At 35.6% G+C, this 27,461-nt stretch overlaps 1 protein-coding gene across 2 annotated transcripts; it reads left to right on the top strand.

Moving 5' to 3' along the window:
• Positions 1-1,758: 1,758 nt before the first annotated feature.
• On the top strand, positions 1,759-21,412 carry stw (laccase). Of its 2 annotated transcripts, none has more exons than XM_088044767.1 (8): positions 1,759-1,974; positions 14,815-15,106; positions 15,155-15,439; positions 16,474-16,952; positions 17,471-17,655; positions 20,498-20,693; positions 20,758-21,201; positions 21,249-21,412. In XM_088044767.1, the coding sequence occupies exons 1-8, from the start codon at positions 1,884-1,886 to the stop codon at positions 21,395-21,397; spliced, it is 2,121 nt and encodes a 706-aa protein (XP_087900893.1). In that variant the 5' UTR covers positions 1,759-1,883; the 3' UTR covers positions 21,398-21,412. The 2 variants fall into 2 exon arrangements, with proteins under 2 accessions (XP_087900893.1, XP_087900892.1); XM_088044766.1 differs by lacking the exons at positions 20,498-20,693; positions 20,758-21,201; positions 21,249-21,412 and adding exons at positions 17,875-18,070; positions 19,041-19,253; positions 19,304-20,339 and having other exon boundaries at positions 1,765-1,974.
• The last annotated feature ends 6,049 nt before the right edge of the window (positions 21,413-27,461 follow it).

Below are 27,461 nucleotides of genomic sequence, written 5' to 3'. Positions count from 1 at the left end.
CCGAAAAAAACGATGGTAAAAACCGATTCTCAAAATCTATCGTAGTTTCGGAGATATTGAGCTTTGAAAATTTTCCAACTCAAAATTCTATATCCGAAATTTTGATCGCTCATAACTTAGTTATTTAACGAGTCTTACCTTTTTGGATTCTACGTAAAATTCTGCGTAAAATGAGTACCAATACTTTAGTATTGTTTTATAAATAAGCGAGAGATCAACACTGTCTGAGTTTTTTAGAAAATTATAAAAGTTGACCAAAACTTTCCGTATTTAGCTTATCTTATAAAAAAATTTAACTCTAAAATTAAACCAAAGCCAAAGTCATTGTTATTAAAATTGCGATTAACTGTTATTTTGTTAAGAATTAAGAAAGTTTTGTTTAAAATTTACTTAAATTAAAAGCAGTTTTTGTCAAAAATCCAAGGATTTTAGTTCATCAAAACAAAGTGACTAAAATTTAATCCCAATAATCGCATAAAACTTGCAACATTTTATTTCGAAATTAGAACCAATAATTAAATGATTTCAGTTTTAATTAATCAATCAATTAATTTTAAACGGCACGCAGAAAAAAAGATACCACCTCCACTTCCATGTAAATCCACAAAAATTAGATCAAGGAGACCAATTCAAATATTGTTACAGTAAAATTTTATTTTCAAAAACAAGCTTATAACGGATTTAACTGTAATCTTTTCTTCGCATTATCAGTCAATTTCAAAAGTACAATGCCATTTTTCCCGGAAATGTTTAATAGCAACAATCTTTTGCTTACATACTAAAAATTCCGTTACAACTTCAGTGAACAAATTAGCATTAAACTACAATAAAAATAATTACAAACCTGAGCTAAGTTAGATCAATTTAAAACCCATTTTCTATAAACTACAATTAATTTAACTGAGTTCTTGGTTATTACTTCTGCCTACAAATGTCAAGGTTGTTAGAAAAAATTGTTCGGCTTAACTAATCAACAAAATCGCTTGTGGTTTCTCCGATCTAAATTGTTACCAAATTTGCAAGAAGATTGCTCACATACCCATGTTAATTTTACCCCAATTATTTCCATACTTTGAATAGATTCTTCAATGAAAAATTTGTGTGACTTTGGTGGTTGACAGTGGTGCCTATAAACCTTCGTAATTGGCAATCATTCAGGAATCCTAGAGCTAATTAGATGTTTTTATTAGTGGCGTTTGGCCATAAATTTAAGAGGAAAGAAACGGCTACTGATAACGTTATAGTCAACTTGTGACCTATTTTATGGAGATGTTACTGGTTTTAAAGGTTTTCGCACAATTATAATGTGGAATTGCTGACCACAATAATTAAATTAACCACTTATTGTTAGACTTTCCGCATTAGCTGCGACATTACTCATGACAATTTTTTAATTACATGTGAAACCCTTCTGAGTCACCACTGATTTTTCCTTACATAAAGCTCTTTCACCTGAAACTTTTACTCAAAAAACATTCAGATTTTTGGCACAAGTTACCAAACACCCGCCTTAATTAGAAAGACAACATTCCAAATTAGCATTTTACTGTTATCTAATGGTAATAAGTAATAAGTAACGACAATGACAGATTGGAACATCTTTGTGGTCTTCTTTCTGATCAATTTTCTTGGTTGCGTGCCCGGCGTGTCCACCCGGAGGAGCCGTCCGTCGCATATCCGGATTCCGGGCAACCGGACGCGACCTTGACGCGTCTCAACCCCCGCCACTAGCGCTCTCTTTAAACCCAGTGGTGGAGCACAAGGTTTTATAAGTCGGGTGAACGCTTGCGGTTGTGGTAAACGCGTCGTGGTAAAAATAGGGCAGTGCAAAAGAGTGATTGTGCGAGAACGGACGAACAGTGTTGGTTAGTGTTGCTTGTAACATGGACGGAATACAACGGTACCTTCTGATTGCGACCGCGGCGCTTTTCCTCTTCTGCGATGTCTGCCATGGAGTACGAGCGAAGAAGAAAGGTGAGTGCTAAGGACTGTGTGTATTCAGTGACAGTGGTCAGTGGTGGTTTTTCGACGAGTGGACGGCTCCGGGAAGAAATCGCTTAGAAGTGCGAATTTTGGAGAACACAGATTAATTGGCGCCTCAGATCCTTTTGCTATTTATTTCATTAGCCTTCTTGCTGAACAAGCAATTAAAATTGAAGATACATGTAGATCAAAAATTCTTATTTAGACAGATAACCTCGGCCTTCAAGCGATAAAACTGTGCAATATAAATACCTAAACGGGTAAATTTCTGACTAAAATACACAATTAAAGGTCTGACAAAAACTTCAAACTGAAGTAAACTCAGAAGAGGAAAATGGAGATAAATAAAAGCAAGAGCCAGTTTACTAATCTAAGAAAATGAGGCAAAATCTAGCAGAGAAAGTTTCAATCCATTCAAACCATGCATTATTAATAATTGAAATAATATTGGAATTAGCTTTACCGGATTTATTTAAATTCCTAAGAATAACAAAAACTCGGTGCACACTTACAGCTCAAAATTTAACATGATTTAACAAGAGCACTTTGTCTTATCTAAGCCTTGTATAAACCGATAAGACTGCCCTGCAATACCCTTCAATTTCTCTAAAAATCGCCAGTCATTTAACCAAACAAACAACCACCAAAATTTGAAAGTAAAGACCCTCCAGCAACATTCTTTTGCACCCACAATTCACACGTAGCATGTCAAGTTCAGTACCTCTTTAATTTCAACCGTAATTAGTTGGATTGCGTCTAATAATTTCCAAATCGCAAGACTAATCTGCTAAGAAACTCCGCAATCGATTCGATTCGCAATGTTTTAGATTTGCTTACATAAAGCGGATGACTTCAGCGATAAGATCGGCTGTCGCACTTATAAAAGTAGGTGAAAAGAGCAGTAGAGTCAAGTGAATTTAAGTGTCTAACCTTAGGATTGTATAACTCCGGTAACCTCGTTCCGGTGATCTCGTCTACCGATTCTGAATAAACAGAAAACAGAGGAATGAAAGTGAATTCTACACAAATTTTACCAGGACAATGAGTGGGTTTTTATTTGCAGGAATAGTGTTGTCAGTGTTAATTAGAGTCTTTCATGGGTTATTAGAGCTTCCATATGCGGAATGGAGACAGCACACGTGTTACCGGACTTGTACTTAGCGTAACTTTCTTCCGGAAATAATACAGTCAATTAATATGGTTCTGTCGGGTAAACAACGCGAGCTTGAATACCTCAAAATTACACTTTTCTTATCGATAATGGGTGTTTTTACAAGAAAAATGCATTCAAATTAAAGAGTAAAAACGGTGGTGTTAATGGTAGATAATAAAGTGTTCATTCTGCACCATAAAATGCATAATGTTTATCGTTTTAGGCACCGTAAAATTAAATATTTCCTGAACGTTGCATTGTTACAGTAATTAGAACAAGCAATGACTAATAAAAAATTAAGAAAATAAAATTTACTTTGTGTTTTTATCGGCCATAAACCTGTCGATTTTGAAAACGCAAGCGATGGTAAAGACAATGCGTCATGAATCGCTTTACTTCAATCAATTAGAAAGTAATTTGTCTCCGATAATTCGCCAGAGGCAACACTTCAATTTCAGGATTTTTAATCTCATGTGTACTAAATTCGCGGTCCCAAAGATATGCAGAAATGTAATTAACTGCGTTGAATAATAGACTGGTGGTCCTATTTACCTACATTACTACCCGGAAACTGTATCCGCAAAAATTTGCCGAAATTATACGCACGTTTGAGGTAAAAACGCCGGTCTTGAATCTGCTCATCGACCGAAAAACCGCACGAATTCAGAAACCCATCTCTCGTCTTGGGCAGTTTCGATTGGTTTTCTCGGTTGCGGTTGAATTGGGAAAACATTTTCTTTGTCAGATGCGCGATTAAATCTCATAAAGGCGACCTTGTAACCTAATCGTTGCGCTTTTTGGTTGTCACAGTCTGAATAAAGTCCGCTTGTTTCAAAAGTTGAATCTATAATATCTTATATCAAACGAAATAGAAAGTTGGAAAATTCGTCACCATGCAAATATTGCGCAATGATGCACAGTGAAAAACTGTGTTGTTGAGACGCACACGCCTAGCAAAACGAAATAAACTTCGACTACCTTTCGATTAATTTTCAATCTCTGGATTATTTTTTTTCGTTTCCCTTCTAATGTGGAGAAAGCTTAATTTTTCTCGAATTGATGAAATATGCAAATGAAAAAGGTACATGTTAAAGATCCCGCGGCGATGTGTCCAAAAACTTTTACCACTCAAAACCACAGTTTTCTCGTCGTGCACCAGCAAACTTCCTTTATGCTAAAATTTGAAAACCTGTGCAAAAACTAGTGCAATAACAAGATCACAATGTGAAAGTCATTGGTCAAATCAAATGGTCCACATGGTGATCCCTAATAGGAGAAAGTCACGTAAAGAAAATTGACACGAAGTTATCAAATCTTCACCTCTGTGCAATCGGGACCATCTTGATAAAAACCTCGTGACGCATCTCCCGTTTCAAAAATGAGATAATTTCACTTCCGATACCGCGAAAGTCCACCTTTCATTACAGTCAAGGACACGCATTTGTCTCTCTTCCCTTCGGAGACTTCGATGATAGGTCAAGGCAGGTGCTGAGTGATTTTCAGCGTTGTATAATCGTGCTTTAATAAAAAGCACGAGTCAAAGTTCACGCCGAACCACGCCTGCTACGACAAACATTACTTTGTTCCATAAAATTTGCTATACATGGATATAACCTCGCCAATTTCGTAACGGTGATCAGGGAAAAAATCGGAAAGTCCCGACTTGGAATGTGCAACACGAATCAAAGTGACAAACCCTGTAATTTTGGTTTTGGTTGGGTATTTTACCTCGCTTTCTTGCCGCGTTATAATAAAATGCCTATTATTCTGTTACATCAGTGATTTTTATCAAAGCTGACAGGACTTTCGTTATTATTTAACTGTTATTCGCTCTCTTTGTTGTCAAATTACTCCACCGAACAAGGAGATAAGTGCTTGTTGTCGATAACGTAATTTTGTTCCTCTGTAAATTAGCACCGCAGCCATCAGCACCAAGCTCTGCAAATCAATCTAATTGTAATCGCCTGTATGTGATTTTTGCCCATTTAGCTGACAGAGTTATAATTAAATTTCAATTAGAAAACAATTACCTTGTTCTACTAAGAAAAATTACCATTTTTTGCGCGGCGACTATAATTTGTAAACTTTATAATTCATCAATGGTAGACTGGTTCATTTTAATTATTAGTCTGGTGGAGAAAATATTCAAAATTTAAGCGAACAATAAACTACTACGAGACTTGATGACCGCATTCACCAAAATAAAGAAGACAAAAGTAAAAATAAGAGGTGTCCCAAATATTTCTCAAATGATGAGTAAAAGTAATGAAGAGAGGCGTGTTATTGATGAGAAAATATTGTCCATGGATCGCAAAATAACACCTTCCAAACTTAATTACGGAGATCCTATGGTACATACATAATTGCGGTTTTCTAATATTCGTACCACCAAATTTGAAAAACAAATGCGTCAAGAAATGTGAATGAAAGTATAACAGATATGTTTCTAGTTTTATTTCTCGGAACGTTCTAAATCTAAATTTACAATAAATATAGATAAAACAATTTTCTGCTCTAGTTATGATGAATCTCTATCAGGCGCCCCATTGAATTGTTTTGCAAATTTATTGGGTCTAGTTAACGTTAAATTTTTATTTTTTATTATACAGGCTGTAAATAGACATTTTCTACCGTTGACTCTCTCTGAGTTTTTTGTAACAATAAAAAGTGCTATGAAATTAACATGCGAACTAACGGATTTTTTGTTGAAGTCCAGAGAAAATTTCCTTGTATTTTTTTCCTACGCAAATGGTACTAAATTAGCTTTAAACGCTTTGGTTCTGAAAATTACTTATTTTTTCTGATGAAAATGTAGATCTGGCAATGCAACAAGAATTAAAAATACAATAATTGCAATCGGAGGAGATTTACTCTACAAGGACCACAGTAATATATACAAATCATAATAACATTTTTAAAAATGAACTTTGAACGCACAAAATTTCTCTCTCTGGTACACTGGAATTGATAATCTTGCAATATTGTTTACTTGTTAGATAAATAAGCAATCATATGCCAGTCTTACGACACCCAAGAAATTAATATCATTAAATATTTTCGAATTCATTTTGTCACTTTTTCTCTCCCTTGACGTACTTTCAAGTGCTGTAAAAATTGACATACCTTATGTGTAAGGTGCGTATTGTGTAAAAGTGCTTGGGAATCTGTTTTACATTGTTCAACACTTAGAGCAAATTGAATATCGGCGCGACACATTTCGGCCAATCAAAATTTCTCTTCTCTGGAAAGTCATATTTTCTTGTAGTCTACTTTTAATAGTGATAGATTTTTTTCAGGGTTTAATTCTAATTGATAAAATAAACAACGTGTAAAAAATTTAAATTGAAAGATGTTGAACTTTTTTTAGTTACTTAAAAATTAACGTCGAATTTTCTCTCCTTTAGCGAGCAAATAAAAACAAACTTATAATGGGTGTATAAGATCAAGATCTACCACTAGTTTAATTATTTCTGTTACACTCTGTATATTTTAATTTATTTGAAAATTTGCACAAATATAGTGTAAAAGCTCCTGATCAGAAATATGAAAATAAGGATTTGAGTGGCGGTTTAAAAATTGAAATTTTCTTCCTCGTATATTTTTTTATTTTTCAACCGATTTCATTCGTTTTTCGGGCGTTTGACAAAGGACAACATTCTTTAGATGCAGTTTCAATAAATCTATTATAGAAGTCATAAGGTTCGAATTAACGATGTTTTAAGGTATTATAAATTTTAAGCATTGAATTCTGTTTTGGGCAGAATGCGACGGATTTAGAAGAGATTTTCGACCTTACTCTAACGACCGTCCTTGTCACCTATAAATTTTCTCCTTCTCCTTGTTGTTACAACCCGGATAATGCCAATTTATCTCCTTAATTAAAAAATCTCCCCACAATAGATCACACCCAGTTCCAACGCAAGGTGCACACTTTTCAAGGTGTTTAGTACCATTGACTACAACCATCTACATCACTGTAATAATATAATCAATCACCCTCTCGCTTTTCTACGCATTACCAACACAAAACTAAATGTCAACCTACATTAATAGCTCGCTATTAATTAGCTGTTAATATCCAGTCCAATTGAATAAAAATTCCAAACTTTTTTCGCCAGTGAAAGTACAAAGATGCATTTATTCTATTCACCAGATTTTGCACGATTACGTAATTAAACCAGAGCAAAGTCATGCAGATATTAAACCCCACCCTCACTACAGGACTTTCAAAATTGGAATGAGACAATAACATCAACACCTACTCATTGATATAATTCATCAAAGAACTCAATTTTTTGCTGGTAATGAAGCAAATAAAGACACGATCGTGCACTAGCTGAGGGCGAGGTTAAATTATTGTTACAAGTTACACACACTTTGAATAGAGAATGTAGAAACATTATCATTATAAGTAAAAGAGGTTGACGCCAGGTGTTTTACTGTTTGCAAACGGATCTATTGCACAACACAACGAAAGGATTAAGACCAAATTTTACAACCTTCATGCTTAAACGAAAGACAACTTTGGCAACTTCCTCGTGGGTTACAAACGCTCGGAATGCCACAGGAAACTGTAGAGACGACTCATAAATCTTTATTAATTGAAAGAAATTTCATTACTTAATTAATTGTTATTTTACTGTGAAATGGAACTTGCAAATTTATTCATATAAATTAACGCCACGTGGAGAGATCTTTTTATAGAACAACTTATGACATATCCTGGGGAACAAGTCCTTCGTCATTTTCACTTCTTGCAATGTGAGATCAGCTAGATAAGATTCCACTTGAAGTAAATAAGATTTAGACAAAAGTACGTGAAAAATTTTGACTCACAAATGTAGATATTTCAGTAAATTATGATAGAGAAATTCTTGGAACTGTGAAACTGCTGACAATCTATGTAATGAGGAAAATTATTGCTCTTACAACAGGTAAAAATGTCTAGAAATGAAAGGCACACGTGGTACAAAGAAACTAGCATAATCTTAGATTTTTCCTGGATTAGAGTGAAAACTGAAATAAGTAGATTCCCACTTTGTGGTGAAATACTATAATAATTAAAAAATAAGAAAGTCTTATTTAATATCGTCACATACAATTAGATTATAGAAAACAATAGGAAAACACGGAAATCTGCGACGATTGCATAGTTCTGCATAAGTTTTCCTAAGAAACTCCATGGCAGCTAGGTCGACAACCGTACGATACCCGCCTGTAGAAATTAGGAAGTAAGTTTACCCCAACTATAGGTGGAGTTTTATATTTACTTGAGTAACCACAAGAGAGAAGAAATCGCGTTTTTTCTGCCCAAATTTTCGCATGTCCTCGAGCCTCCACATTCCACAAACTGAGATGATTAATGAGCTCCCATCTAAACACGAAAATTTGCGCAATCTTGCAATCAAAAAAATAGGTCAAAGACAATCTAAAATTAAAAATTGCTCCTTTGTTGTCTATCTAGGTTGTTAAAACCAATACCGACCTAGGAGTCGTCAAAGTGAAAATTCCGTTAGTGAAAATGCGAAATTTCGCTCCCGGCGTTGTGTTTTTACGCCTCTTTTAGCCCCCGGCTGGTGTTTATTTGTTTAGACGCCACGCATGGCTTAGATTACGTTCAGCAAAATCCGTTTTATCTCAATTACGGGAGAAAGCTGCAAAAAGAGATAATTCGATTATTTCTGAGCTATTGTTTGTGCGGGATTTTTTCGATCAGTTGAATTCATTGCCATTTATGCGATTCACCTTACTACAGCCTTGACTTTGATTCTGGTTAATAAGCTTGTAAATAAACTATTAAAAGGATATTGAACTGAAAATCAGGTTTTTCAAGTAACTGGTGAATCTCTTCGGAATTAGACCACAAGGATAGCAGCTTTTCTTCCACAAGAAAGTGGCGTGCGCGAATTTCAGAGAAACGTGACATATGGTGGAACCGAAGATGAGCTCATTTTTAAAATTAATTTCGGAATACCGAAAGTAAACGGCACGGTTAATCGATTTTATAATGAAATTAATTGAGGCTCGGTTTGTGGTTGTTAGACGGATCAGATTTCTATTATTGTAGTAATTATTATGTTTCCTTCGTAATTACGAATTTGTTTCGGAAACGGGAAATCCTATAAATACTGACCTGGAATACATTTGTTGATCTGTGTGTGCGTTTCGTTACGTTCCATTTACGTTACTTTCTTCCGACGCGTAACGTCCGTGTGAAATTGCAGTGCCATTTTTCCATATCGGAAAAATTCGAAATCGAATTTCTTCGTCGATTGACATCTGGAGTTTTTCTCGGACTTTCAAGGTTCAGTACAACAAAACCCACTCGATTAGTTAAGCTCGACTGACCGAGCTTACATCATCAAATCACCTGCCGACAGCTCGGAGAAGATAATTTGCGAAATATTGGAGTTATTGGCACGTTCCGACTTTCGTAATGTGTAAAGGAAGCGAATTTATCGCGGGATCTCCTCAGCTATTGTTGTTTAAGAATTTTTCTTTATACTATAGATGTAACATAATTACTGTCATTTTCTTAACACATAAATTGACGCCACCATGTTACGACTACTGGGGCTGTATAATTTTCATATTACGATAACAAATTGCGGCTGTTATTATATCACTTTAATAAATCAATCACAATGCTTTCAATGAGTGGGTCACCATAATTATATCATACGCTTACAGTACGATAATTGCAACTGATTGCAGTTTTAAGTAGTTGTAAAAAGTAGACTATCCATAGAAGGTTATTTTATTACTTATGACACAGGTAATTAGAAAAGTTCAAATGGAATTGCTTTAATGTTGGCGAGACTGACTGTTGCGTTAATTGACGGCGCAAAATTCGAGGAGGAACTTGAAAGTTCAGTGCCGAACTAATTATTTCGAAGCACACAAATAAATATGAGCGTCCTTCTAAGGTTCCATCAAAATTAAACAGTTTGAGTGCATTTTTCCTGATTTGAATCCAACTAAACCTCATTTTTCCTGCTGAGAATTTAAAATGCGGCTCAGTCATTAGTCCTTCGGCAAAGCGAGTTGTGGGAGCATCAGAAATAAACTTGATTTTGTTATTTTTAGTGCAGATTAGCAAAAAATTTATTATAACTTTATGTTTTTCATCATATTTTACAATTAGTAAAAAACTTGACAGTTGCTTGTTACAGGTATCTAACTTATCCCTGTCAGTCCAGTATTTTTTAAAACTATTCCTTTGTAAATCGGTAAATTCTCTTTAAGAAAAACAACGTATAGGCGCAACATTTTATTTTTTTTTTGCTAATAAAACCTTAATTGCAATGTGGCTTCAATTAAAAAAATGTCTTAAGGAATAAAACGCGAGGAAAACGTAAAAACCGCATTTTCCCATCTGTCTGAGTTTCAGAGATATCGAGGTTTATACAGAGTCCGGCAATACTTGTGTCCACCCCCAAAATCGCCTTCAATTTTAAAGATAAAATTTTGAAAATTTGCATACGCTCATAGTTAACAAAGCTCTAAAAGCTGACGCAAAAATTTGTTTTTTATCACTGATAGTGTTGGCGTCGCAACGCCCTTAAAATGTAATTTTTAGTTAATTGTGAGGGTTTGTGATATCAACCTCTAATTTAATTTTTTTTTCAATATAAATGTGTTAAAAATATCTCAGTTGTCATTTTAGATTCAATACAAATTGTCTTAAAAATTTGAGAACAAAATGCTGTTTTATCAAGTTAGTTTCCAATTTCATTACGTCAAAATTGGGAACTACGTTTACACCCATCTGTCAACATCTTGTGTCACAAATGACATCTCTCCTTTGGTTCGTTTTTGATTGTAACAAAAGTCTTACTTGGTGAAATTGCCGCTTTGTCGATGTTAATTAACGATTTCTGGTGTCCATAAAGTGCAACATGCCCGTGTTAATCAAAATTCATCTTTATAAGAGTGAATGAAGTGACTTGTGAAATTTTGGTGTAAACGTAGTTTGCCACTGCGCTGTCATAATTTTGAAAACTAACTTGATAAAACAGCATTACTTTCGCAAATTTTAAACACAATTTGCATTAGACTTAAAAATTGAGTTCGCGAATATTTCCGCAAAAACTCAAAAATCGCTTAAAATTATACTTCTTAGGCGTCGCAACGCCAAACAAACCGTGATAAAAAACAAATTTTTGCCTCAGCTTCTAGAGCCTTGTCAACTATGAACGTATGCAATTTATTAAAATTTTATCTTTAAAATTAAAAACGATTTTGGGGGTGGACACAAGTGTCCTGCGTAAATTGAGCACCAATAAGTTAAGTTTGCTCCACAAATAAGCGAGATATCGACCAAATTAGATTTAGAAAAATATCATAGAAATCACAATTCTCTTCAGGAAAAACTAAGTATAGGCGCAATTTTTTACAATTTTTCCAATAAAACCTGACAACCTGCTTTGCTGCTAACTGCGAATCTGACATATGTCTTGCTTTACCAGATTTACCAACATCTGGCCATATAAATATGACATACAAGCCAACTGTTGTAGAAACAGCAGCCTGGTTGCACCTTGATCCTTCAGATAGCTTTATAAACAGAAAATATTGCTATGTAAAGACCGCCACTATCGTGCAACATTTACATAATTTTAGCAAAACAATAACTTTCTTCGAACAAAGAAATCGGTTCAAACGATTTTGATCTGCAATTCCAATAGATCAAAATTTCATAACGAAGAGCATACAAATGGAAAATTTAAATGAAAATTACAGTAATCGAATCTTACAACACAAGACCGATTTATCTTGAAGATCCATTAAAGTGCCACGACGAATTCCGCAATATGGACCTAAATCTGTTCACTTTCTCGTTTTGAGTGTTAATTACTACAACAATCACATTAACATCTGTTTAAATAGACAATATCGCGTATCAGCCAGATATCAAGTTCAGGTGAATGCTCAGTGGGAACTTCAACGGTGCGTAAGCACAGAAAACTGAGAGTCACAGTGGCGTACGTTCAAGGATGTTTAGTAATTATACGGTAACTGCAACGCCTATGTTTTATGTATCACGCACCGCACGTACAATCACAATGTCCGTTATTAGTCCGTGGTATATTATACACATGAGAAGTGATTTATGCAAATAGAGAGGCGTAAGATCACTTTTACTGGAACGTTGGGTGACCGTGAATTAATTAATTGACCATCTTTAACGCCAACATTGGGCGGTTACATTGTCATTTTTAATAGGATGTAATTTCTCCTTTCACTGCCCGACAGATACATTTAAGTCGCATTAAAGTTGGTAAATAATTAATACGCCAATCAAACCAAACCTGCTTATCAATATGAAATTATTTCCAGTTTTAGTTGCAGTTGTATTGTACTTATACTCGGATTGAGAAAGCGTTTGTGCATCATTTCGATGCAGGAAATTTCTCTCGAAAAACAAAAAACATTTTTTACTATTTATATTACACTCCCATTTTATTCCACAAATGACTTTCTAATTAACGCAGCTTGTGCGTTGTGTAAACCCTCTGTTAATTTTGGTTGTTTTTGGTAATTACGCCTTTGCGTAACAATGTGATACAATAACTATATTAGCGTCACGAATTTAAAAAAGGGAAAATTGTTTCGTGAGCCACTTAACCGTTTTATTTTCACGAAGCGCAATTTTCTCTTACAAAACAACTGAATTTTAAAAAAATTCCTTCGTCGTACAGCACAATTTTAATTACATCCTGGAGTCAAATTAACTTAAGGATAATCCAAGTTTAAAGGTCGCTCGACCTTCCATGGTATAATCAGCTTTAACATGTCCATCCATCCATGCGGCACACATTTGCTGGTACGATTCTAACTTTGATGGCAATCGCCCCCAAACTAAACGCCGCGTTCATTACGTTCATAATTCAAGAAGGACGATTTTCTTTGTTCGCAGGACGATATTCGATAATTTGCCGTATCACTTCCGGTTATTACCTTGAGCGCGGTTAATGGGGTCAGACAAGAGGCGCAAATCTGCAGTTTTGCATATTTTATCGGCTTCCAGTAATATTTGAATATTTAATTTTATGTAAAACGTTCTTAAATTGGGGGTAAAAGTAAGACAAGGAGTCAGTAAATAAGTCGTTGACAGGCTCAGATAAACAAGTTTGTTCTTTAACATTTCTTTTTTTTTACATTAAATTTTGACTCGCTCATAAACCAGTGGCTTCCGCCTATTTCGCAAACCTTTTTTTCACGTGTAAGACCAGAAAAATCGCAATTTTCCCAAAAAATCTCAAACCTAGAAAGCAGAAAACAAACTCCAATGGTTTTTGCGAAACCCATTTCCTGAATTCAGCGCCCATATCTGTGAAATTAAATTTCGGGCACCACCGTCTTCTGGTCTACATGCATAAACCCAAATTAAATTGCATAAAGCGTCATAAATGGATGACTGGCTGCGAGCTCTTGGACAATGCAATGCATTTTCCAGTCGACATAGCACGTCAAAATGATCATTATTAAATTAAGTGTTATATTACAGTATATATTTTTCTTGTGCAACACCAAAAAGTTGAGTGCTTCAAATAATTGTTACCTTCATGCTCAAATTCCAGCCACGTGAGCTAAATCCTTTAAAATTATGAAATGGAAACCGACAAGTTATGTAAAAGTTTCGTTTTGGTCCAGCGATTATCATCTCTTATTTTCCATTGTTTCAACTGGCCGATACAATAAATTTAAATGTTTAATCGTCGAGTCAATCAAGCATTGGATTTGTGGCAGCTAACAGATATTTTCTTCCTGTTGTTGCAATAATGAAAGTGCAACGAAATTTTAAACAAATGTCTCTGTTTTAAATTATGGACTGATTTGTTAGATTAGACTAATTTCAGAGCCAGGAAATTACACAACTTTATGCATATTCATTTCAAGATCGATCGAAAAAATCGTTTCTGTGATTGTTGTAATTTTTCTAATCCATCAATTTACGTAACACACCTTGAAATGAGTTTTAATCAGAATTAAAATATGTATCTCTTACATCACACAAACTACACTTTCTAGCTTAAATCACGCGTTGATTTTTACCTGAAATTTGCAATATTAATTATTATTATAGTACGCGAACACTTGAATTCCGAATCAGAGGCTTTCACTGTACTAGACCTAATAAAATAATTTACATTATGCAAGAATTTATGCAAAAAAATGGCCCAGATATCCACAAAAAAATGATTAATTAGGAGCGTGACATAGCTAAGTGACACCTGATACTTTTGATAACACTATTTTTGCTACATTTTCAATTAAGTTTTTAGGGACGCCGAATTTGAGCCTTGAGCCAATTTTCTAAAATTTCTCCACTCTAATTTTGACTTTTTTGGAGAGAAATTTCGGTAAGTCCGAGCGGCAAATTTTGGCGATTTCTATGCAGAAAAACGAAACTAGATCACTTGTCGGACGCGATAGAAACTTTATCTACAATATCAATAACATTTATTGTCACATCTTATTTCCAATAGCCGTCTTTGGTGGTCTCATGGCTGCTTTATTAGATCCGCATCTATAAGCGTAATTAAAACTTTATTTATAGACAGGTGCAGACAATAAAAGTGAATGAAACATAACAAGATCAACAATAAAGATAAGCTTCTAAAATCCATCACGTTGGTGCTACTGCAGAAGTTAATTTTTCGTATTTCTTTTAGGCTCCGACCAGCAAACCGCGGCAACATCCTGGGACGACTTCTCCACATCTTCCGACTTCTTCACGTCAGAGCATGGAGTGCTACAGACGCATCCGTCAGTAGGAGGCTCGCGACTCCGGACTGGGAATGCTCCGGTTTGGCGACAGAACTACGGTAGCAAAGCCGACGCGGAACTCAGACGGAATCCTTCACTGTCTTCCTCTGAGGAATGCGCCAGAGCTTGTCGAGAGAACGACGCTCCCAGGATCTGTTACTATCATTTTACTTTGGAGTACTACACCGTGCTCGGAGCGTAAGTTCTTCTTCGTCTTAGAGACTTGGAGTAAGGGTGAAATTTCAGGGCTTGTCAAGTTTGTACGCCCAATGCTACCAATGCGATGAACTCGCAGTGTCAGTGCGTTTTGGCCGATGGGGTAGAAAGAGGAATTTTAACGGCGAATCGGATGATCCCAGGACCCAGTATTCAAGTTTGTGAGGGCGATAAGGTGGTTGTGGATGTTGAGAATCATATGGAAGGGATGGAAGTTACCATCCATTGGCATGGAGTGTGGCAAAGAGGCAGCCAGTACTACGACGGAGTGCCTTTCGTCACCCAGTGCCCCATCCAACAGGGAAATGTCTTCAGGTGAATAGAACAGTGAAATCGGAGAATTTATGCAAATAAACGGTCTCGGATTCATTTTTTAATGACGCAGGTTGTTCAGACTTTCTGAACATTCAGAATTGGGTGGAATTAGCAAGTAAATTTCAAACAGTTGATATGCAAAGATGTCATTGTCGGTTAAAAAAGTCGATTCTTGTTTAACAAAAAACAATAAACAGCGCTGTGAGGTGACAGAACTTTCTCATTTAAGACAAACTGACCACAGTCATGACGTGGGCAGTACGCCAATAAAACAACTACTAAATTCCTCAAGTTCTCCGTCCTCTATTCATGATTAGAAGGGGAACATCCGCTAAATTTTGAAATGTAAACTATCTTATTAATGCCGCCAATTCATCATAATAAAGCCAAGGATAAATATTTAGACTTATTGCATTTAAATAAATTAAAAAATCCCTCTCATTGCTACAACTTCCGCTGAAAATGTCAGCCAACACATCTTTTTTTAATAACCGGCAATTAATTTTAATGAACTGCATAAATGTCAATTCGCCGCGATTAGATACTGTAAATATGCCTACTGAACGTGATGAAAAGTATTTTGCTACTTTTGTATCTTTTCTAAGAGAAAATCGTTCTCTCGAATTAACCTGGAAATAGCATGCAAACGAACAATTTCGCCGTCGTGATCTCATTGTGTCTTCATTTTCCGTTTTTCATATACGCAAATTACCGCAGCGATTAAGCAAGAATTACCGTGAGCGACTTCCCACATTTCTCATCATCGTAATAATCAGTGAACTTGAGCTCGATTAAACTATGCGGAAGATGAACGAGTTTTATGTAACCGTTTTGGCGACTTCCGGCAGCTTCAGTTAACCCAAATATGGATGATGGTTTGGTAAAAAATAGTCCAGACTTTACTACAAGAAAGCTTAATTTAATAAGTACTTGCACTCGAACCGATTTTATAGTCAGGAAGCGTTATTATACGGTGTTTCACTTCATTAACTCCAATAAATCAATCGAGTGGTGTCATAATCTCAACTTTACAGATACCAATGGATAGCCGGAAATGCAGGCACTCACTTCTGGCATGCTCACACTGGATTGCAGAAAATGGACGGTTTGTACGGAAACATCGTCATCAGGCAAGCGCCTTCGAAAGACCCCAATAGTCATTTGTACGATTACGATTTGACCACGCACGTCATGATGCTCAGCGATTGGATGCATGAAGATGCCGCTGAAAGGTTCCCCGGAAGATTGGCGGTTAACACCGGTCAAGACCCCGAGAGCTTGCTCATTAACGGAAAAGGACAGTTTAGAGATCCCAATACCGGATTCCAGACTAATACGCCTCTGGAAGTTTTCACAATTACGCCCGGACGAAGATACAGGTTCAGAATGATCAATTCTCTCGCTTCGGTGTGTCCTGCTCAGTTGACCATCCAAGGACACGATTTGATACTTATTGCGACAGACGGAGAGCCGGTGCATCCCGTGCAAGTCAACACCATCATCTCCTTTTCAGGTAAAGTTCTCACGAGAAGCGGTGATAAGCTTTGTTTACATGGTACAAAGACATAACTATAACTTTGTGCAATGTAACTAACTAGCACTTGACTTTCTAAACGCAATAAACTCGCTTCAAATATGCATATAAAGATCGCCGTGTGGCTGTCATTGTCGATTTTCTGGTCGTGAATTCTGAAAGTGAACGTTCCAGACTGGAAGAGTAGGTGGGAGTTCTGAAAAATGTCCCAACATTGATCATTATAAGTAATTAGAATGCGGTCACCAAGTAAATATGCATGTTCGACTTTACAAATTATCCGATCGATGAATATTAATTCGATCTAAGGCATAATTGTCACGTTCTCTTTCGGACAACTAATTCCAAATAAATGTAAACGTTCTTACACAAGACGTGCCTGAAAAATTAACCAGGTCATTCGTCATTCCGATCGCGATTTTTCGAGCAATTAAGTAAACGCGTGATTTTCAATTTTAACTTAAAACTTTGCATTTTAAAACGACCCGGAATTTCAGGTGAAAGATACGATTTCGTAATTAATGCCAATCAGCAACCTGGCGCCTTTTGGATCCAACTTAGAGGCTTAGGAGAGTGTGGTATTCGGAGAGTACAACAATTGGCTATTTTGAGGTACGCTAGAGGACCTTACCAACCATCCTCAGCTGCTCCAACGTACGACTTTGGTATTCCTCAGGGTGTGGTAAGTCGCGAGTTTTCTTTGTACATAAATACCACGCGATTTTATTGACAACAGATGTATATAAGATGTATAGTGCCGGTGCTTTAGAAAGAGTAGAACAGCTGTTTATAGCTGGAGGGTGATGGAAAGATTAGAATAGATACAAAATTTGTACACGATTAAGACAACTGGGGATTTTAATGTACAGTGTAAATAGTTATAAAAGTAGACTCCCCACAGGTTTTAAATCCATTGGATGCAAGATGTAATGAAGTTAGACCTGATGCCATCTGTGTTAGTCAACTGAAGTATTCTAGCTCTATTGATAAAGGTATCTTAAGGGAAAAACCAGACGTGAAAATCTTCTTGCCCTTCAGATTCGGACTCTTCACTCCTGAAGATCTCTTCCAACCTCACAGATACGACCCATTCTTAGGTAAGTGACTTGGTTTTCGCAATTGGCGGTAATTAGAACAAACAATAAAAAATTGGCTTGGATACATACTAATCGGCCTGACAAGCCAAGGTCCAACTAGTCGTGGTTTTTAGGTATTTGGGGCATTCAGATTTCGACCCATTCTTGAACTGAATGAATTTTTTTCTAGTTTTCCCATTCAAAAAATTATTTTAACCACGCAATTTAAAGTTACAAAACATTTCATTGAGTTCTCCGTTGAAAGCGAGTTTTTAATGTATGGAGACTTTACAAGTAGCATTTATTAAAAATTTATTTATCCGGCGCGACGCAACAAATCGCAGCCTCGAAGTCGTTTCCTGTTACACTCTGCGGCGCGTCAGAAAAAAAATATTTTTAATTAAAATAATTGTTGGAGTCTCCATAAATTAAAAACATGATTCTGATAGTTAAAGAAACGAGGAGCACAATGATACATTTTGTTTTATTTTTCATCCTGAAAAACAAGTCAAATTAGACACGAACAAAAAGAGAATAAAAAGTCCATTTACTTCTCTAGCAACACTGAAGTTGCTTCACGCCTGCTTCCGGCTCTTTACGGTCTAAAGTCTAAAGATCGCGATGCACCTAGAAGAGAACCAAATTGCTTTTAAATTTAGGCCAACTAAAAGAAAAAGTTGGAAACTTGTACCGGCGCATTCACCATTTTTGCCCCAATTCGTAATTTCGGTTTTGAGGCGTGGAAATGAAAAATCCGGTTTCTTGTTGGAATTGTTACAAAAATGAAAGCTTCAATGCTAATTATGATTCAATAGCATTCACACAAAAACAAACAGTTTGTAACCCCTACCTTGATCGAAACGAACGCCTAAGAAAGTAAAAGTTGTTGTTCATTCAATTAGAGCTTGAATGGAAATGTTTTTGTATGTTTTCAATTTTGAATGTTAAGTTCGTTTTGTTAGCACCGCCAATGAACTACTTTTGTTTTCAGTCGCTCCAAATGGAGACCACGTCATCAGTTTGATCGACGGGATTTCGTACATGGCAGCTCCCTCTCCTCCTTTATCCCAACTCCACGACATCCCTCCTAATCAGTTCTGCAATGGTGATAATTTACCACCGAATTGTGAACAGGGTTGTAGATGCACTCACCAAGTAGACATTCCTCTCAATGCCATCGTGGAAGTCGTGTTGGTAGATGAAGGTAAGATGGTAAAAAACGAAGAAATTCGTGTCTTCATTTGACTGTTGCAGTTCAACAACCAAATCTTTCTCACCCCTTCCACTTGCACGGCTACGCTTTCAATGTGATTGGTATCGGAAGATCTCCCGATAGAAACGTAAAGAAAATCAACTTGAAGCACGCTTTAGATTTAGATAGACAAGGTCTTTTGCACCGTCAGTTTAATTTGCCTCCGATGAAAGATACTATTGCTGTGCCAAACAACGGATATGTGGTGTTGAGATTTAGGGCTAATAATCCCGGATATTGGCTCTTCCACTGTCACTTCTTGTTCCATATAGTCATAGGAATGAATTTAATTTTACACGTGGGGACACAGGGAGATTTACCACCAGTGCCACCGAATTTCCCCACGTGTGGCCACCACATACCGGAAATCTCGTTGGAACCACACACAATTTAATAGAAAAACGTGAGGGTTCTGTGGGTGGAAATTTGGTGAAGTAGAGCTTGACCACGTTTCGGCAGAACCTACAACTTTAGTTACCTTCACCAAATTTGTTTGTTTCGCTGTGAAAATTTATTTTCGATCTTGCCATTCCAAAAATTTTCCAATCTAGTATTACTCGATTTGTAATTTATATTATTTATCTACAAATGGTTTTTATTCGCCATAATTAATTTAGGTAAGTATAAGTAGTCGTCGAGACCTCTTCCACTATCTTCCTTAGAACTTACAATAGGTGCTGTATATATATGGCCGAAGTGGCGACTGTAGACTTTAGTGTAAATATTTGACGTTTATAAATTGCAAATTGGTTTCGCGATCTTGATACTGAGTTTTCGAATTTGCAGTTTTAAACGAGTCTACTTATGACTATCAGTATTTGATGATAAATTCTTTATTTTTTTATAAAAGCAAAAAGTTTAACCCAGATTCTTAAACTAAAGTATTGTACAGATTTGATTTCAAGTATCCCACTAACCCCAGTTATTTAAGATTGTACTAGTCTTCCACAGTCTTCAATAACGAAATTACAGAGTTACTGTTATTTTTATAAAATGTGTATTATAAAAAACTTAATAAAAAATGTTAATCAGTGTGAATATTATTGGTGCTTGCTTGATAAGCGTAAAATCCGCTTTCACTGTACATACCTACACACCCTGTATATATAAATAAGCACGGAACTGTACATATAGACAATGGTAGGTATTAGATTATAAGCCCTTTAACAAAAACCTTAGGCCCGACTTGTATCCAGGTATTAAACCCACTTGACGCCATCTGCAACAAACCAAGAAGAGACGCAGTCTGTGTAAGTCAATTGCGAAATGCGAAAAAAGTCGATGAAGGGATTTTACAAGACAGACCAGACGTAAAGATTTTCTTGCCTTTCCGTTTCTTATTCTATAGACCCGAACAGCTCTTCCGCCCCCACACTTACAATAAATTCTTAGGTAATCCTCATTTCTATCATTCGTTTAATTGTGCGACTTTTGTCAAAACTACAATCATTTCCAGCGGCTGTTGGTGGTGACCACGTAATCAGTTTGATCGACGAAATTTCGTTCGAATTTCCTCCTTCGCCGCCGTTGTCTCAAGTACATGACATTCCACCTGAGCAGTTCTGTAATGGTGATAATCGACCACCTGACTGTGGAAATAACTGCATGTGTACCCACCAAGTCGACATTCCGTTAAATGCCATCGTCGAAGTGGTACTAGTAGATGAGGTTCAATCTCCTAATCTAAGTCATCCGTTCCACTTACACGGTTATGCGTTTAATGTTGTGGGAATTGGAAGATCGCCCGATCAGAATGTGAAAAAGATTAATTTGAAGCATGCTTTAGATTTGGATAGAAGAGGACTTTTGCACAGGCATTTTAATTTACCACCGTCGAAAGACACAATTGCTGTGCCCAACAACGGTTATGTTATTTTCAGATTTAGAGCTGACAATCCAGGTACAGTCGCGGACGCGCTAGTCAACAAACTAAAGTCTTGGTTTCAGGCTACTGGTTGTTCCACTGTCACTTCTTGTTCCATATATTGATAGGAATGAATTTAATTATACACGTAGGCACTCAAGCGGATTTGCCCCCAGTTCCACCGCATTTCCCCAAGTGTGGACACCATCTACCACCTATTACATTCCACTAACAGTGATATTAAGTGCTATTTAGATAAAGAACTTTATTAAATTAAATGAAAGTTGGTATGTGTGTTAAATACTCCAATAACACAGTTGTTACAACCCTTTTGTTATGTATATTTTATTTATTTTTTTACTTACTTATCTTCAAATTGTTTTCTTAGTTTCACTCTGTTACTCAACTATGCCATTGAACTACGTTACGAAAATTTCTTGACAATAATTTACGTTTGTACTAGTCGATTAGTACTTTTCTATAGATAGTGAAAATGGATGTACGTGTATCTTAGGTTTAACATGAAATGTGAGATTATTGACCTTAAAATTGATAGTTAACAATAATTGTATTATATGCGATGGAAGGTAATAAACTTTCATCGAGTTATTCATTGTTTATTATTTTTATTCAACTTCGCCACATTTATCAAAAGTGAAAGCCCGGAAAAACTGACAGAATAAATGGGAGCCCTTTTGACCTGGCAACGAAAACGAAGAGTTTGTTCAAGAACAAAATAACGTTCGGAAAAATTAAGAAAAACTGGTTTAGAAAATTACATATTTGTATGGAAAAGAAAATCCAGGTCAGCTTTAGGCATTATTATTAATTGAAACAGACGGAAAAATTCTAATTCGAAATTTATAAAAACTAGGTTGTATAAAATGTATGAAAATAATGAAAAAAAATATACAAAACGAAATTAGCTTCTTTAATTAATTGATTACCAACTGTTAAAAAACCAATCGCACGTCATTGGTGGGACCTTCGCCCACCGAAAACCGTGGGCTACCAGTATCCTTCTACCGTGCGATCAACAATTATATAGATAAAAGGTGGCTATAACTTTGACAGTGTGTCTTTCATCACTTCAGCTAAGAAACATGCAAATCTAAATAATTCATCGCACGGTATATGGGCAAAAAGCGAGACTGGTCACTCAGCGCTTACAAGTCCGTGGGGACGCTACTTCCCAATGGACCTCCTGGTATAGACGTTTAGTCATTCTCCCAGGCGGCAACCACTTGCGCGGACAAATACTCGATAAACGAACAATAATAATTGGAACAATATTTAAGTCTGTATCACTTAATAAATAAAACCAAATATCTGAAATTTTGATCGGCGTAACTCAGTTATTTGTTGTCGAATCTCTATTTAAATCCCAGATTTGGAATCTGCGGTAAATTCTGCGTACATTGATGTATAATACCCCAAGTTTACCCCAAAAAAAGCGAGAAAGCGATATCAGAAATTTGGCATAGCTTTAGTCATGCATTTTTGCGAAAATTTGCAAATTTCGACTGTAGAAAAATCAAAGAACTATTTCTTATGTAAAAAATCGCGAGAAAAACGATGGCGCAAACCGCATCTCAATATCTGAAATAGTTTCCGAGATATCAAGCACGAATTGTTTTGAACCTTCAAAACTTTGGCCCTCTGGCGACAATACAAAATTTCAAACGGCCATAACTCGGTTATTTGTTGACAAATATTAAAAAATTATCATGTTTTTGAATTCAGCGTAAAATTCTGCGTAAAATGAGACCCAAACTTGTTAAGTTTGCTTTATAAATAAACGAGGTATTGGCGAAAACTGTTTTGAAAACATCATTTTAGGGTGATTTTTAATCAATGTTTTCAAAATGAAAACGACGATTAATGGCATTGAATCATACATCAGTCGAAAGAGGAGTTCAAAATCTATCTACTGGCCAAATTTGAGATCTATCGGACAAATGGTTTACGAGTTATGACCAAAAATAAAAAAAATGAAAAATTTTCATCGTTTGAGTCGCAATTTTTTTTCGCGAAAAATCGACTATCGATTTTTGGGCTTTTGAGAACATTTTCTAACGTAAAATGAGCCGAAAAAAAGAATGGCGCAAACCGCATCTCAATATCTCAAATAGTTTCCGAGATATTTAACTTTAAAAATTACGAAAAATGAGAAAAAATGAAAATCATCTATCCGAAACTTTGAGCGGCCATAACTAAGTTATCTGTTGTCGGATCTGAATTTAAATCCCAAATTTCGAATCTACGGAAAATTCTGCGTACACTGATGTATAATAACTTAAGTTTACTCAAAAAAATAAGCAAGATATCGATTTCAGAAGTTTGGCCATAGTTTTAGTCATGAATTTTTGCGAAAATTTGCAAATTTCGACTCTAGAAAAATCAAAGAACTGTTTCTTATGTAAAAAATCGCGAGAAAAACGATGCCGCAAACCACATTCCAATATCTGGAATAGTTTTCGAGATATTGAGCACGAATTTATTGGAACCTTCAAAAATTTGGCCCTCTGGCGACACCTCAAAAATTCAAACGGCCATAACTCAGTTATTTGTTGTCGGATCTGAATTTCAATTCCAGATTTGGATTCAGCGTGACATTCTGCGTAAAATGAGTCAAAATTCATTGAGTTTACCTACGAAATAAAGAAAGCATTGACCAAAAACTGTTTGGAAGTGGTTATTTTGGGGTGATTTTCAATCACTATTTTTAATGTAAAAACGACGTTTAATACCTTTGTATTATATATCATTCGAAAGAGGAGCTCGAGATATATCTACTGGCCCAATTTGAGATCGATCAAACAAACGGTTTACGAGTTATGGTCAAAAATAACAAAATTGAAAATTTTTTATCGTTTGAGTCGAATTTTTTTTCGCAAAAAATCGACCATCGAATTTTGGGCTTTTAAGCACTTTTTATAACGTAAAATGAGCCGAGAAAAACGATGGCGCAAACCGCATCTCAATATCTCAAATAGTTTCCGAGATCTTTAACTTTAAAACTTAGGAAATTGATCGGCCATAACTCAGTTATTTGTTGTCGAATCTGAATTTAAATCCCAGTTTTGGAATCTGCGGTAAATTCTGCGTACATTGATGTATAATACCCCAAGTTTACCCCAAAAAATAAGCGAGAAAGCGATATCAGAAAATTGGCATAGCTTTAGTCATGCATTTTTGCGAAAATTTGCAAATTTCGACTGTAGAAAAATCAAAGAACTATTTCTTATGTAAAAAATCGCGAGAAAAACGATGGCGACAACCGCATCTCAATATCTGAAATAGTTCCCGAGATATCAAGCACGAATTGCTTTGAACCTTCAAATCTTTGGCCCTCTGGCGACAATACAAAATTTCAAACGGCCATAACTCGGTTATTTGTTGACAAATATTAAAAAATTATCATGTTTTTGAATTCAGCGTAAAATTCTGCGTAAAATGAGACCCAAATTTGTAAAGTTTGCTTTATAAATAAACGAGGTATTGGCGAAAACTGTTTTGAAAACATCATTTTAGGGTGATTTTTAATCAATGTTTTCAAAATGAAAACGACGATTAATGGCATTGAATCATACATCAGTCGAAAGAAAAGTTCAAAATCTATCTACTGGCCAAATTTAAGATCTATCGGACAAATGGTTTACGAGTTATGATCAAAAATAAAAAAAAAGAAAAATTTTCATCGTTTGAGTCGCAATTTTTTTTCGCGAAAAATCGACTATCGAATTTTGGGCTTTTGAGAACATTTTCTAACGTAAAATGAGCCGAAAAAAAGAATGCCGCAAACCGCATCTCAATATCTCTAATAGTTTCCGAGATATTTAACTTTAAAAATTATGAAAAATGAGAAAAAATGAAAATCAACTATCCGAAATTTTGATCGGCCATAACTACGTTAACTGTTGTCGGATCTGAATATAAATCCCAGATTTCGAATCTACGGAAAATTCTGCGTACACTGATGTATAATAACTTAAGTTTACTCTAAAAAATAAGCGAGAAATCGATTTCAGAAGTTTGGCCATAGTTTTAGTCAGGAATTTTCGCGAACATTGCAAATTTCGAGTCTACAAAAATCAAAGAACTGTTTCTTATGTAAAAAATCGCGAGAAAAACAATGCCGCAAACCACATTCCAATATCTGGAATAGTTTTCGAGATATTGAGCACGAATTGATTGGAACCTTCAAAAATTTGGCCCTCTGGCGACAACCCAAAAATTCAAACGGCCATAACTCAGTTATTTGTTGTCGGATCTGAATTTCAATTCCAGATTTGGATTCAGCGTGACATTCTGCGTAAAATGAGTCAAAATTTATTGAGTTTACTTACGAAATAAAGAAAGCATTGACCAAAAACTGTATGGAAGTGGTCATTTTGGGGTGATTTTCAATCACTATTTTTAATGTAAAAACGACGTTTAATACCTTTGTATTATATATCACTCGAAAGAGGAGCCCGAGATCTATCTACTGGCCCAATTTGAGATCGATCAAACAAACGGTTTACGAATTATGATCAAAAATAAAAAAATTGAAAATTTTTTATCGTTTGAGTCGGATTTTTTTTTTGCAAAAAATCGACCATCGAATTTTGGGCTTTTAAGCCCTTTTTCTAACGTAAAATGAGCCGAGAAAAACGATGGCGCAAACCGCATCTCAATATCTCAAATAGTTTCCGAGATCTTTAACTTTAAAAATTAGGAAAAATGGAGAAAAAGGAAAATCAACTTTCCGAAACTTTGACCGGCCATAACTCAGTTATTTGTTGTCGAATCTGAATTTAAATCCCAGATTTGGAATCTGCGGTAAATTCTGCGTACATTGATGTATAATACCCCAAGTTTACCCCAAAAAATAAGCGAGAAAGCGATATCAGAAGTTTGGCATAGCTTTAGTCATGCATTTTTGCGAAAATTTGCAAATTTCGACTGTAGAAAAATTATTTCTTATGTAAAAAATCGCGAGAAAAACGATAGCGCAAACCGCATCTCAATATCTGAAATTGTTTCGGAGATATAAAGCACGAATTGTTTTGAACCTTCAAAACTTTGGCCCTCTGGCGACAATACAAAATTTCAAACGGCCATAACTCGGCTATCTGTTAACAAATATTAAAAAATTATCATGTTTTTGAATTCAGCGTAAAATTCTGCGTAAAATGAGACCCAAATTTGTTAAGTTTGCTTTATAAATAAACGAGGTATTGGCGAAAACTGTTTTAAAAACATCATTTTGGGGTGGTTTTCAATCAATGTTTTCAAAATGAAAACGACGATTAATGGCATTGACTCATGCATCAGTCGAAAGAGGAGTTCAAAATCTATCTACTGGCCAAATTTGAGATCTATCGGACAAATGGTTTACGAGTTATGACCAAAAATAAAAAAAATGGAAAATTTTCATCGTTTGAGTCGCAATTTTTTTTTCGCGAAAAATCGACTATCGAATTTTGGGCTTTTGAGAACATTTTCTAACGTAAAATGAGCCGAAAAAAAGAATGGCGCAAACCGCATCTCAATATCTCAAATAGTTTCCGAGATATTTAACTTTAAAAATTAGGAAAAATGGAGAAAAAGGAAAATCAACTTTCCGAAACTTTGATCGGCCATAACTCAGTTATTTGTTGTCGGATCTGAATTTAACTCCCAGATTTGGAATCTGCGGAAAATTCTGCGTACACTGATGTATAATAACTTAAATTTACTCTAAAGAATAAGCGAGATATAGATATCAGAAATTTGGCATAGTTTTAGTCACGAAAATTTTCAATCAACGAAAAATTTTTGAAAAATCTAAGAACCATTTCTTATGTAAAAATTCGAGAAGAAAACGATGGCGCAAACCGCATCTCAATATCTGTAATAGTTTGCGAGGTATTGAGCACGAATTGTTTCAAACCATCAAAACTTTGGCCCTTTGACAACCCACAAAGTCAAACGACCATTGAATTTTGGGTATTTAAAAAATCAAATCAAATACCCGAAGAATAAAATGGCGATTTCTCCAAATAATTTTCACAAATCAGGCGTAGAAAAATCAGTTTGCAGTGTCGGAGAGGTAGATAAGAGTAAATCGCGATTTAGAAAAAAAAAAAAATTTGTTTAACAGACATATTTTATTTGTGGCTACATAAGTTTAATGTTTTGATTCATTGGCTGATCCTGGGCATATTCCAACCTCAGAGAAGTGTTTTGACTGTCTCAGTTCGTTGATTGAGATGACGAGAACCTTTCAAACACACCCAATTCGTCCAGTACCACACAGATGAGAGCATTAT

Source organism: Gnatocerus cornutus, chromosome 9, assembly GCF_029298725.1.
Source record: "Gnatocerus cornutus isolate USDA-ARS CGAHR chromosome 9, icGnaCorn1.1, whole genome shotgun sequence".
Classification (NCBI taxonomy): Eukaryota; Metazoa; Arthropoda; class Insecta; order Coleoptera; family Tenebrionidae; genus Gnatocerus; species Gnatocerus cornutus.
The sequence above is the reverse complement of the archived record's forward strand: the minus strand, read 5'-3'. Positions and strand labels throughout refer to the sequence as shown.